The sequence below is a fragment of the Rhinopithecus roxellana genome, chromosome 10 (assembly GCF_007565055.1).
Source record: "Rhinopithecus roxellana isolate Shanxi Qingling chromosome 10, ASM756505v1, whole genome shotgun sequence".
NCBI lineage: Eukaryota > Metazoa > Chordata > Mammalia > Primates > Cercopithecidae > Rhinopithecus > Rhinopithecus roxellana.
In genome coordinates, this window is record NC_044558.1 from 93,634,657 (window position 1) to 93,646,796 (window position 12,140).

Consider the following 12,140-nt stretch of genomic DNA (forward strand, 5'->3'; position numbering starts at 1 on the left):
ATCCTGACCCTGTTCTCTGTTCACACAGATAAGATCCCGAGCCAAAATTGAGAAAATTCGAGCAAGTTTATTTAACAATAATGATTTGATTGGTTTGTCAAGTTTGGATGGTGAAGATGAATTGATGGAAATGTCAACCGAAGAGATTCTAACCGTGTCTGTAGTAAATCAGAGTCTCTTTGATACTCAAGGGAGCCCAGGGTTAGAAGATTATTTCAATGATAAGTCAATTAAAGGTGGGTTCTGGATTTGTTTTTAATCTGTAGACTTTTTGTGGAGCAATTTTAGGCTCACAGAAAAAAACTGCATTAAAATCTCCTCTCCTCCCCAGTGTCCCCTATTTTTAACATCTTGCATTAAAGAGGAACTTGGCAGCTATTCCTGGGTTGCAGATTTTGAAAACAATTCAGAGAGTGTTGGGGAGATGGGACAAGAGGCTCCATTGTTTGCCAGTAGGGGCTGATTGTGTGCATCTTTGTATGATGTGAAAAGAAGAAATGTTCCCCTCCTCTCCCAGCTGTCAGGGCGCTGAAGGCCATGGGGGCAGCCCCTGCCACAGGCCTGCCATGTTCCAGCTGGAGAGGCTACCAGGGGTGGCTTTGCACCGCCTGCAACAGGCTTGAATGTGGGCTTGTATTCAAGTCATTTTTTCCTTTTTGTCTAGCCAGGCTTCCCCTGGTTCAAGTGCAAGTGTATTTATTTTGTTCTGTCCTATGCAGCTAGAACATTGCTGGTAAGTATTTGGTCATATGCTTGAGGACAGCTCATGCCTCCCCCTTGTAAACTGATCCCTGGGAAAGAAACAGTTCCAGCCCTTTTTTCTCTGAAGTCCCGTTTGCCAGCCCTTTTGCCATTCTGGTGGCTCTTTTGTGGAGCAAACTCTGTCTCCTTCCCACTAATTTCTTTTTTTTTTTTTTAATTCCTCTTTTTTTCTTTTTTTATTCCTTTTTTCTTTTTAAAATTCTTTTCTTTAAAAAAATTATTTTACTTATTATTTGTACAGAGAGAGTCTTCCTATGTTGCCCAGGCTGGTCTCAAACTCCTAGACTCAAGCAGTCCTCCAGCCTCGGCCTCCCAAAGTGCTAGGACTATAGGCGTGAGCCATCACACCGGCCTTAATCTAATTCTTTAATATTTGAAATTTTGTCATAGAGTTGCTGTGTTGTTTTGTGTTTTTGAAGTACAAAATTGTAAATTTTTTTTTTTTTTTTAAGACAGAGTCTCACTCTGTCACCCAGGCTGGAGTGCAGTGGTGCAGTCTCAGCTCACTGAAATTTCCACCTCCCAGGTTCAAGCAATTCTCCCTGCCTCAGCCTCCCCGGTAGCTGGGATTACAGGCATACCACCATACCCAGTTAATTTTTGTATTTTTAGTAGAGGCGGGGTTTCACCATGTTGGCCAGGCCAGTCTCAAACTCCTGACCTCAGGTGATCCGCCCACCTCAGCCTCCCAAAGTGCTGGGGTTACAGGTGTGAACCACTGCACCCAGCCAAAAAATGTAATTTGAGTAGAGGTTTTGTTGTTTAAAATTATTACCCCAGGCCCGGCAAAGTGGCTCATGCTTGTAATCCCAGCACTTTGGAAAGCCGAGGCAGATGGATTGCTTGAGCCCAGGAGTTTGAGACCAGCCTGGGCAGCATAGTGAGACCTCGTCTCTACAAAACATAAAATAAGCTGGGCATGGTGGCGCATGCCTGTAGTCCCAGCTACTCAGGAGGCTAAGCTGGGAAGATCACTTGAGCCCAGGAGTTGGAGGCTGCAGTGAGCTGATATCACACCACTGCAGTCCAACCTGGGTGACCCCATCTTTAAAAAAAAAAAAAAAAAAACTTGCTTACCCTAATCATGAAATCTGGAAATGTTCCCTCAGAGGTAGGATCAGGGTGAGGTAAGTGAGATCTTGGGGACACAATTTAATGGGGCTCCAGAAAACTCAGTCAGTAAGATAAATAATATTCTAGTACAGTTTTTTTAAAGTCAAAATTAATGTAAAGTATCCATGATCAGCAAAGTGTTAAAATTTTAAATAAAGATAGGATCAGCATTGCTGATCTTTTTCTCAGGCTCTGATATCGGTCAGCACAGCACTGTAAATATTTTGCTTATTATGGAGGTTTTTTTACATTAATTTTTTTTTTTTTTTTTTTTTTTTTTTTTTGAGGCGGAGTCTCGCTCTGTCGCCCAGGCTGGAATGCAGTGGTGCTATCTCAGCTCACTGCATCCTCCACCTCTGGGGTTCAAGCAGTTCTCCTACCTCAGCCTCCTGAGTAGCTGGGACTACAGGCACTCACCACCATGCTGGCAAATTTTTGTATTTTTAGTAGAGACGGGTTTTCACCACATTGGCTAGGCTGGACTTGAACTCCTGACCTCAGGTAATCCTGCGGAGGCCTGCCTCAGCCTCCCAAAGTGCTGGGATTACAAGCGTGAGCCACCTTGCCCAATTTTTTTTTTTTTTTTTAGCTCACAAGTGCTACTAAATAATTTTGACTGATTAAAATACTACAGTAAAGTATTGTTTATCTTGATGACTGAGGTTTTTGGCATTTCCTTAAATCTTGCCTGGCATTGAGCCTCGGTGGGCTCATCCTGGTCCCGGCCCTGTCCCTTATTGGCATGCGTTTTGTCCCCTCAGCTCTCAGCTGCCCCCAAGGTCGATGTCCGGTCTGCTTAACAGGAAGCCTGAGGTCTTTCTGCCATGATTATCTTTCCCAGTCTTCTCATACTTAGATACTGAATTTTAGTTCTAGTTCCTGGTTCTTTTACAGTCAGACTTTCCACATATGGTACCTGGTCTTTTGGTACTGCATGGATATGCCTCATGGTGCCAGGTACACTCCTCATGTGAGGGTTGTTTTTTTGTTTTGTTTTGTTTTCTGAAACAGAGTCTCACTCTGTCACCCAGGCTGGAATTGCAGTGGTACCATCTCGGCTCACTGCAACCTCCACCTCCTGGTTTCAAGAGATTCTTGTGTCTCAGCCTCCTGAGTAGCTGAGACAATAGGCACACGCCACCACGCCTGGCTAATTTTTGTATTTTGCTTCACCATGTTGCCCAGGCTGGTCTCAAACTCTGACCTCAAGTGACCCACCTGCCTCAGCCTTCCAAAGTGCTGGTATTGCAGGTGTGAGCTACCGCACCTGGCCTCATGTGAGGGTTTTCAACTTGTGACTCTGCTGAGTCAGCTTAAGGCTCAGCCTCTCTCTTCCCCACACCTGCCCCTCCCACCCTCAGCCCAGATGTGCTGGAGTTGCCACAGCTGGGCCTGGCCTAGGCCAGACTCCCCAGGAGATGGAGCAGGCCAGAGGGAGTGAGGGGCCTGGGTTGCCAGGAGAAGGGAGTGATTCCTGAGAGCATGCAGATGGGTTCATGACTGGCCCTTTGGAAAGGCGAGAGCACCTTCTGGAGTGCTTGTTTGGGAACAAAAAAATATTTTTTCAGTGCTCATAGACAGTTTTCTTGTATCTCAGAAAACTTTCTTTTTCACCTGTTCATTGCACCAATTTTGAAGAATATTTCCTAAGAATGCGATCACCTGTTTAACAAGTTGTACTTCCAACTAAAAATACTTGCTAACTATCTATCCTCTGGGATAATTCTAGACTAAACTGCTATGATAAATAGCCCCAGGAGGACAATGACTCAAGTTCAGTGGAAGTTAATTCCCTGCAGATGTAAGAGTCAGGGTGAGCACTGAAGTGTGCCCACCCTCGGGGAGGGGCCTGTCATCCCCGAGCAGCCAGGTAGGGGCCAAGTGCAGAGGACAGCAGCCTGGCCCCCATGTGGCTCACATCCCACAATGACCACGGTTGCAGGGCCTCACCTTACGGCAAGGAAGGCTGGGCATGTGCTGGGCTGTGCCCAGAGAGGGAACCAGGCTTTGGTGGGCAGCTCGCCCTTCCTCTGATGTCCATCTACTGCCCCTTTCAAACAGTGTTTGCAAACAGAATGCTCTCAGGGCTTGTCCTGATGTATGTTCACGGCAGAATTGTTTTGCCCCCTCTCCATCCAACAGGGGAGAAGCTGGTGCCCGGGGCCAGAGAGGTTCTGACGGAGATATTTAAGAGCTGTGCCCATTCAGAGCAGACGCTGAGCCTGACACCAGCAAAGCCCATCAGAGTCTCTGACATTTATCTTAGCAAAGAGCAGATCAACTCCCAGACCCCAGGCAACCTCCTCCACCTTTTCTTCACCAATGTCCGGCCTCCAAAAAAGGTGCTGGAAGATCAGCTCACCCAGGTAGCTGCCCGTCCCCACCATACCCAGGCTGGGCCTCGGGTGCCCCACAGGACGAAACTCAGAGTCTCCCTGCCACCTCTGTGCTCCACAGATCCTGAGGAAGTATGGCGTGCCAAAGCCCAAGTTTGACAAGAGCAAGTACAGCAAGGCCGGGAAGGAGCAGCACCCCGTGAAGGTGGTGAGCACCAAGCGGCCCATCACCAAGCCGCCCACCAAGGACAAGGCCGTGCTCAACAGCGTCAGGTGTGTGCCCCAAGGAGCCTGGGCAGCCTGGCCTGTGGGCAGATGTGGGGGCAGCCTCTGTGCAGGAGCCTGGGGGGCCGCAACTCCTCTGGAGGAGCCTGGTGTCAGGCTTTGTCGCCCAGGCTGGAGTACAGCGGCCCGATCACAACTCACTGCAGCCAGGCTCAAGCGATCCTCCCACCTCAGCCTCCTGAGTATCTGGGACTACAGGCATATGACACCTCACCTGACTAATTTTTTAAATTTTTCTGTAGAGATGGGGTTTCACCATGTTGGCCAGGCTGGTCTCGAACTCCTGGGCTCAAGCGATCGGCCTGCACTGGCCTCCTAAAGTTCCGAGGTTACAGGCAGGAGCCACTGCGCCCGGTGGGTGTCTGGACCCTTTCTGCTGAGCTCTTTCCTGAGTCCTCAGCTCCATCAGGTGAACACTGGAGTTTCATTTTATCCACAGGTGTGGTCAAATCCTGACCATGCAGGCTGGAAAGCTGACCCATCTAAATGAAGACAACATCTAAAATGTTGTACTTTTTTTTTTTATTGTTGTTGTTGTTTATTATACTTTAAGTTTTAGGGTACATGTGCACAACATGCAGGTTTGTTACATACATGTGCCATGTTGGTGTGCTGCACCCATTAACTCATCATTTACATTAGGTATATCTCCTAATGCTATCCCTCCCCCCTGTAAATTTTTTTTAATCCTTCTTTTAGCCACACAAATAATGCATAGTTATTGTAGGAAGATAAGAAAATGCATAACGCCTTAAGCCCAGGACTTCAAGACCAACATGGCAAAACCCCATCTCTACAAAACAATATAAAAATTAGCTGACTGTGGTGGCATGCACCTGTGGTCCCAGCTACTCAAGAAGCTACTCAAGAAGCTGAGGCAGGAGGATGGCTTGAGCCCCAGAGGTCGAGGCTGCAGTGAGCCATAATCACACCACTGCACTCCTGTCCAGCCTGGGTGACAGAGTGAGACCCTGTCTCAAAAAAAAAAAAAAAAAGAAAAAGAAAATGCATAGTGCCTATTGGAAAAAATCAAATTGCGCCATGCATAGCAACTACTTTTAAGTACATGACCTTTGATTTATGCCTCTATATTATTTTCTTAAGTTTTGAATGACTAAAATAGTACAAAATTCAAAAGCATGTGCAGTGAAAAGCCACTCTTCCTCCGACCATTCTTAAGCCTTGAAGTTCCCCTCCCTGAGCCTGCAAGGTTACTTCTGTAGCCTTTCAGAAGAACCCTTTCTATAAATACAGAAGCAATTCTATACATATGCCCAGTGTTGGGTACCATACACAATGTCCACACCTTGCCATTTTTATTTTTTTATTTATTTTTTATTTTTTGAGACGGAGTCTCGCTCTGTCACCCAGGCTGGAGTGCAGTGACGTGATCTCAGCTCACTGCAAGCTCTGCCTCCCAGGTTCACGCCATTCTCCTGCCTCAGCCTCCCGAGTAGCTGGGACTACAGGCACCCGCCACCACACCCAGCTAATTTTTTGTATTTTTGGTAGAGACGGGGTTTCACCGTGTTAGCCAGGATGGTCTCAATCTCTTGACCTCGTGATCCGCCAGCCTCGGCCTCCCAAAGTGCTGGGATTACAGGTGTGAGCCACCGCGCCCGGCTGCCATTTTTATTTAATACTAATTTTGGAAATCATTTCAGACCAGTACAAAAAGAATTCCCCATTCCTTTTTTAAAAAATAGCTACATAGCATTCCATGTGTGGATATGCATATAAATTTAATAGAATATTCTTTAGACACGGGTCTATGACTCTCGAGTACACAGAGATGAAACCTTGATAGCAAAATATTACCTAGGCAGAATCGCTAGAGGAATTGTTTAACCAGAAAAATAAAGATTTTTAAAAGTTAATTCGTTATGTAGAAATGGTGTTTTTCAATCAGCACTGTCCCATAGTGCTTTCTGTGCTGGTAGAAATCAGTGCTGTGTCTATATCTGTGCTGTTGGGTACAGCAGCCCCTAAGCCACAACTGGCTATGGGGCATTTGCAGTGTGGCAAGGGTGAACAAGAACTGAATTTGTGATCATATTTCATTTTAATTAACTTTAGGTAGCTACATCTGGCTAGCAGCTACCTTATAGAACAAGGTAGCTCTAAAATATGTAGAAAGAGGGTCTGAAAAGAGTCTCTACAAGATTTTTCACATTTTAAGGCACGGATTTGTCCTTGTAATTTGCTCAGTAAACTTTTCTCACTCAGAGCAAAGGCGGTCTTGAACCCAGCCCTGTCTGAGCCCTAAGCCCTAAGTTGGAGGAGGGGGCAGGAATGAATGACTGTACGAGGCTGTGTATTTCCTATCGGGAGGAGGTGTGAACATGCATTAGTCTAATTCCAGTGCTTTGGTCTACAGCAGGACTGCCTTAAGTGAGAAGAAGCCAACTGTGAAGCCAAAGTCACCAGAAAAGAGCAAACCAGATGAAAAGGACCCAGAAAAGTCCCCTACCAAAAAACAAGAAGGTGAATGAGCAGATGGGGCCTGGAGTGGGCTGGGACCTGCTTCCATCCTGGAGACTGGGCAGCCCCTCCGGAGCAGGCCTCTGCTTTTCCCGACTGGCCACTCTGCTCCTGAGATGGCCTCTGCTCTGGGCTCTGGGTTCCCTGGGGTATCAGGCAGGGCAGCATTTCCAGAGATTCTGGGAAATATTCCTGGCCAGGGATCGCCCCTCGATGCCATCTTTGATGATCGTGAACTTGAGGAGGTAAAATAGCAGTTCCAGAAACACCACACGCCCAGGATGAAGAATAGATGATTGTGACCAAAAAGTGAAAATTGGGAAATCTGCATGGACACTTTCTTCTAGAAGGCACTGGCATAAGCTAGCAGCCCGTGCTGGGGCAGTAGAACGCAGGCCTCCAGAAAGGCCCAGGCAGCATTGGAGAAAGCTGTTCTTGTTGTCTGGAAAATTGCTTTGTCAGTCGGGGATGTTTTAGAGATTCATAGAAAGAGGGGACGTGGGAAACTGCAGCCTGTTGAGGGAGACAGAGCTCTTGGGGGCCTGGGCACATGAGGGCTTATGAGTGTCCTGTGTGCAGTGGGTTGTGATGGCAAATGACAATTCCCAGAGTTACGGGAGGGAGAGGGGAATTAGGTGGGTTGTGCCTTAAGGGAGAGGCTGTGGCGAGAGCAGAGCACATTGGCGGCGTGCAACATGCTCAGGTCTCACCAGATTCCTCACACTGGACCCTTTCCACCAGTCCCTGAGGAAAAATACCTGACGCTGGAAGGATTTCACAAATTTGTTATTGACCGAGCCAAGCAAGACATCCGCAGTGTCTGGAGGGCGATCTTGTCCTGTGGTTATGATCTTCATTTTGAGAGGTAAGAGGGTTACCCCTCAACTCAGTTGGCATCTTGCATAGAAATTGTTTTCAGCCAAGAGCATAATTTCTGAGGAGCTGGTCCATCTCCCCTGTTGATAATGCTTTCTGAGTTATTTCATAATTTCTGAATTTTTCCCTAAGTGCTAAATAGGTTTTCTAACCCATTTGTAAACAAACCTGTTCTTTTTCTCCACACTCCTGACTTGGAGGCTGTGCTGCTCAGCTTGGGCTGCTGTGACAGGACACCACACACTGGGTGGCTTAAACAACAGAAACTTGTTCTCTCTCAGTTCTGGAGTCTGGAAGGCCCAGATCAAGGTGTCAGCAGTGCTGGTTTCTCCTGGGGCCACTCTTCTTGGCTCCCAGACTGCCACCTTCTCAAGGTCCCCACATGAAGTCTTCCCTCAGTACCTATCTGTGTTCTAATCTCCTCTTCTTACAAGGACCCCAGTCCTGTTGGATTAGGAGCCCACTCTGATGACCTCAAGCACCTCTTTAAAGGCTCTGTCTCCAAATACAGTCACACTGGGAATTAGGGCTTCAACATATGTATCTGTTCGGGGACTGGGAGGACACAGTTCAGTCCCATAACAGACAATTTCTTACCCAAAGAACCTTGTCCTCAGAGTCATACTTTGCCTCGAGTCCCCATTGCCCTCACTCCTTCCCAGGCAGGGGCACAGCTAGGCCACAGCTCTCCAGGGACTAAATGTAGTTTCCCCTTTCTAGCTATAAGTGAATCCCAGGCACTCCAGAAATCACCCTGACCTGCCCTCCCTCTGGCTCACACACGTGTGCACATACACACACACACACACCCCTACTCAGCCTTGTCCACAGCAAGTACACCCGGCATCAGTCAATGAAAATGGCTACCAGGCCAGGCGCGGTGCCTCGCACCTGTAATCCCAGCACTCTGGGAAGCACGAGGTCAGGAGCTTGAGACCAGCCTGGCCAATATGGTGAAACCCCGTCTCTACTAAAAATACGAAAATTAGCCGGGCAGGGGGTACATGCCTGTAGTCCCAGCTACTCAGGAGGCTGAGGCAGGACGATCGCTTGAACCCAGGAGGCGGAGGTTGCAGTGAGCCAAGATCGCACCCCTGTACTCCAGCCTGGGTGACAGAGTGAGACTCCATCTCAAAAAAAGAAAAAGAAAATGGCTACCAAGGCCGAGTGCGGTGGCTCATGCCTGTAATCCCAGCACTTTGGGAGGCCAAGGCGGGTGGATCACCTGAGGTCAGGAATTCAAGACCAACCTGGCCAACATGATGAAACCCCGTCTCTACTAAAAATACAAAAATTAGCCGGGTGCGGTGGCAGGTGCTTGTAATCCCAGCTACTCAGGAGACTGAGGCAGGAGAATCGCTTGAACCCAGGAGGCAAAGGCAAAGGGTTACAGTGAGCCAAGACTGCACCATTGCACTCCGGCCTGGGCAACAAGAGCCAAACTCTGTCTAAAAAAAAAAAAAAAAAAAAGGCCAGACAAGGTGGCTCACACCTGTAATCCCAGCACTTTGGGAGACCAAGGTGGGCAGATCACCTGAGGTCAGGAGTTCAAGACCAACCTGACCAACATGGTGAAACCCGGTCTCTACTAAAAATACAAAAATTAGCTGGGTGTGATGGTGAGTGCCTGTAATCCCAGCTACTTGAGAGGCTGAGGCAGGAGAATCACTTGAACCTGAGAAGCGGAGGTTGCAGTGAGCTGAGATTGCGCTATTGCACTCCAGCCTGGGCAACAAGAGCAAAACTCCATCTCAAAAAAAGAAAAAGAAAAAGAAAATGGCTACCAAAACATGCTTTTTTAAAAAATCCATTTTCAGAATTAAGAAATGCTTTACTGGCCGGGCGCGGTGGCTCAAGCCTGTAGTCCCAGCACTTTGGGAGGCCGAGATGGGCGGATCACGAGGTCAGGAGATCGAGACCATCCTGGCTAACATGGTGAAGCCCCACCTCTACTAAAAAAAGTACAAAAAACTAGCTGGGCGAGGTGGTGGGCGCCTGTAGTCCCAGCTACTCGGGAGGCTGAGGCAGGAGAATGGCGTGAACCCGGGAGGCGGAGCTTGCAGTGAGCTGAGATCCGGCCACTGCGCTCCAGCCTGGGCGACAGAGTGAGACTCCGTCTCAAAAAAAAAAAAGAAATGCTTTACTGCTTGCTGCCAGCCTTTTGTACCATCATTGAAGGCTCAGAGTCAGTCCCTGAATGGATCTTGCATTATGGTGGCAGAGACAAGTTTTCTGAACTTGTTTTAGAAATCAGAAACTGGGCTGGGCGCAGTGGCTTACACCTGTAATCCCAGCACTTTGGGAGGCTGAGGCAGGCGGATCACGAGGTCAGGAGTTTGAGACCTGCCTGGCCAATATGGTGAAACCCCCTCTCTACTAAAAATACAAAAATCAGCTGGACATGGTGATGCGCACTTGTAATCCCAGCTACTTGGGGGGGCTGAGGAGGGAAGATCACTTGAGCCCAGGAGGCCAAGGCTTCAGTGAGCTGAGATCCTGCCACTGCACTCCAGCCTGGGTGACAGAGTGAGACCCTGTCTCAAAAAAACAAAAAAATACCCAATAAAAGGCCACATTCACAGGGGCCCTCTGGGGCGGTGATGATGCCCTGACACATCCTTCCTGCCTCACCATGGACTTTTCTAAGGGAAGCCAAAGGCTTCTGCTTGGATCATTCAGCCTAGAGAGCCTCTTTCAGAAGGGGAGTCCCCCTTCTGAAAGAGGCTTAGGTCTGTCTTTGAGCACTCTTTGGATTGGACAGAGGTGGCCTGTAGGAAGGAGACACCTGATACCGCCCCCTTCCCCCGGTCCCCAGGGTCATGTTCCCAATATGACAGGTGGCCCACTCAAGGTGCTACAGGCTCTGGAATTAGAGGCTGTGCCAGGCATCTGCCTGCCTGCCTGCCTGCCTGCCTGCCTTTCTTGGGTTAATAGCCCAATATTATGGAATAAGGACATGCACCCTTTCTGAAAACCTCACACAGTGTCTACCCACCCAGGTCATGTCCGGAATTCGGTGCCCACAGCATGGCTCTGTGATGCTTCAGTGAATATTTCACCCAACATTTTTCTGGAAGTACATTTTTTCAGTCCCCTGAAGTGGGATCAGACAAGATATACTGCTCTGCAGTCTGCTTTTTTTCTTTTGAGATAGGGTCTGACTCTGTCACCCAGGCTGAAGTGCAGTGGCACGGTCACAGCTCACTGCAGCCTCAACCTCCTGGGTTCAGGTGATCCTCCCACCTCAGCTTCTCCAGTAGCTGGGACTGCAGGCACATGCCACTATGACCAGCTAATTTTTGTGGGGGGTTTTTTGTAGAGATGGAGTTTTACTGTTGCTCAGGCTGGTCTCAAATTCCTGGCCTCAAGCAATCTGCCTGCCTCAGCGTCCCAAAGTGCTGGGATTACAGGCATGAGCCACCTCGACTGGCCTGCAATCTGCTGTTTAAAAATTTGTCCACATCATCCCATATTATTCCACTTGATCATTTTCCTGGCTTCCTAGCTTTGCGTTGTTAGGTGCAGTGTAATTCAGCTAATCCCCTATCGATAGACAGTTGGGTTATGTCTGACATTGCTGCAGTAACACAGCCCTGCAGCAGTGCCCTCAGAAGCACACTGTGGCCCATCTGTTGTAAGAGCTCCACAGGTGAATTCTGGAATGGGCTTGCTGGGAAAAGAGTAATGACATCAGTGACACCAGCAGCTGACAATTATTGTGCATTTGGAACGTGCTGGGCACTGCCGTGTGCTTCACAGGCATCCTGTCACTGAATTCTTGTGACTGGCCAGGCGCAGTGGCTCACTCCTGTAACCCTAGCACTTTGGGAGCTGAGGCGGGAGGATGGCTTGAGCCCAGAATTTCAGAAACAGCCTGAGCAACACAATGAGACCCCATCTCTACAAAAAAATGTAAAAATCAACCAGGCGCATTGGCTCACGCCTGTAATCCCAGCACTTTGGGAGGCCAAAGTGGGCGGATCACAAGGTCAGGAGATCGAGACCATCCTGGCTAACACGGTGAAACCCCGTCTCTACTAAAAATACAAAAAATTAGCCAGGCGTGTCAGCGTGTGCCTGTAGTCCCAGCTAGTTGGGAGACTGAGGCAGGAGAATGGCGTGAACCCGGGAGGCAGAGCTTGCAGTGAGCTGAGATCGGGCCACTGCACTCTAGCCTGGGTGACAGAGCAAGACTCCATCTCAAAAAAAATAAATAAAAATAAAAAAATAAAAATTTTAGGCCGGGCGCAGTGGCTCAAGCCTGTAATCCCAGCACTTTGGGAGGCC

General features: G+C 48.5%; 1 protein-coding gene across 6 annotated transcripts in view; it reads left to right on the plus strand.

Moving 5' to 3' along the window:
• Positions 1–12,140, plus strand: part of HECTD4 (HECT domain E3 ubiquitin protein ligase 4) — a 229,416-nt gene that overhangs the window by 203,357 nt on the left and 13,919 nt on the right. For 5 of the 6 annotated variants that reach the window (XM_030938338.1, XM_030938339.1, XM_030938335.1 and 2 more), the window contains exons 62-66: positions 29–236; positions 4,018–4,241; positions 4,333–4,484; positions 6,874–6,980; positions 7,719–7,842. In XM_030938338.1, coding sequence (XP_030794198.1) covers positions 29–236; positions 4,018–4,241; positions 4,333–4,484; positions 6,874–6,980; positions 7,719–7,842 — 815 coding nt within the window. The remainder of the gene's footprint in view (positions 1–28; positions 237–4,017; positions 4,242–4,332; positions 4,485–6,873; positions 6,981–7,718; positions 7,843–12,140) is intronic. The other variant, XM_030938336.1, reaches the window with a different exon arrangement.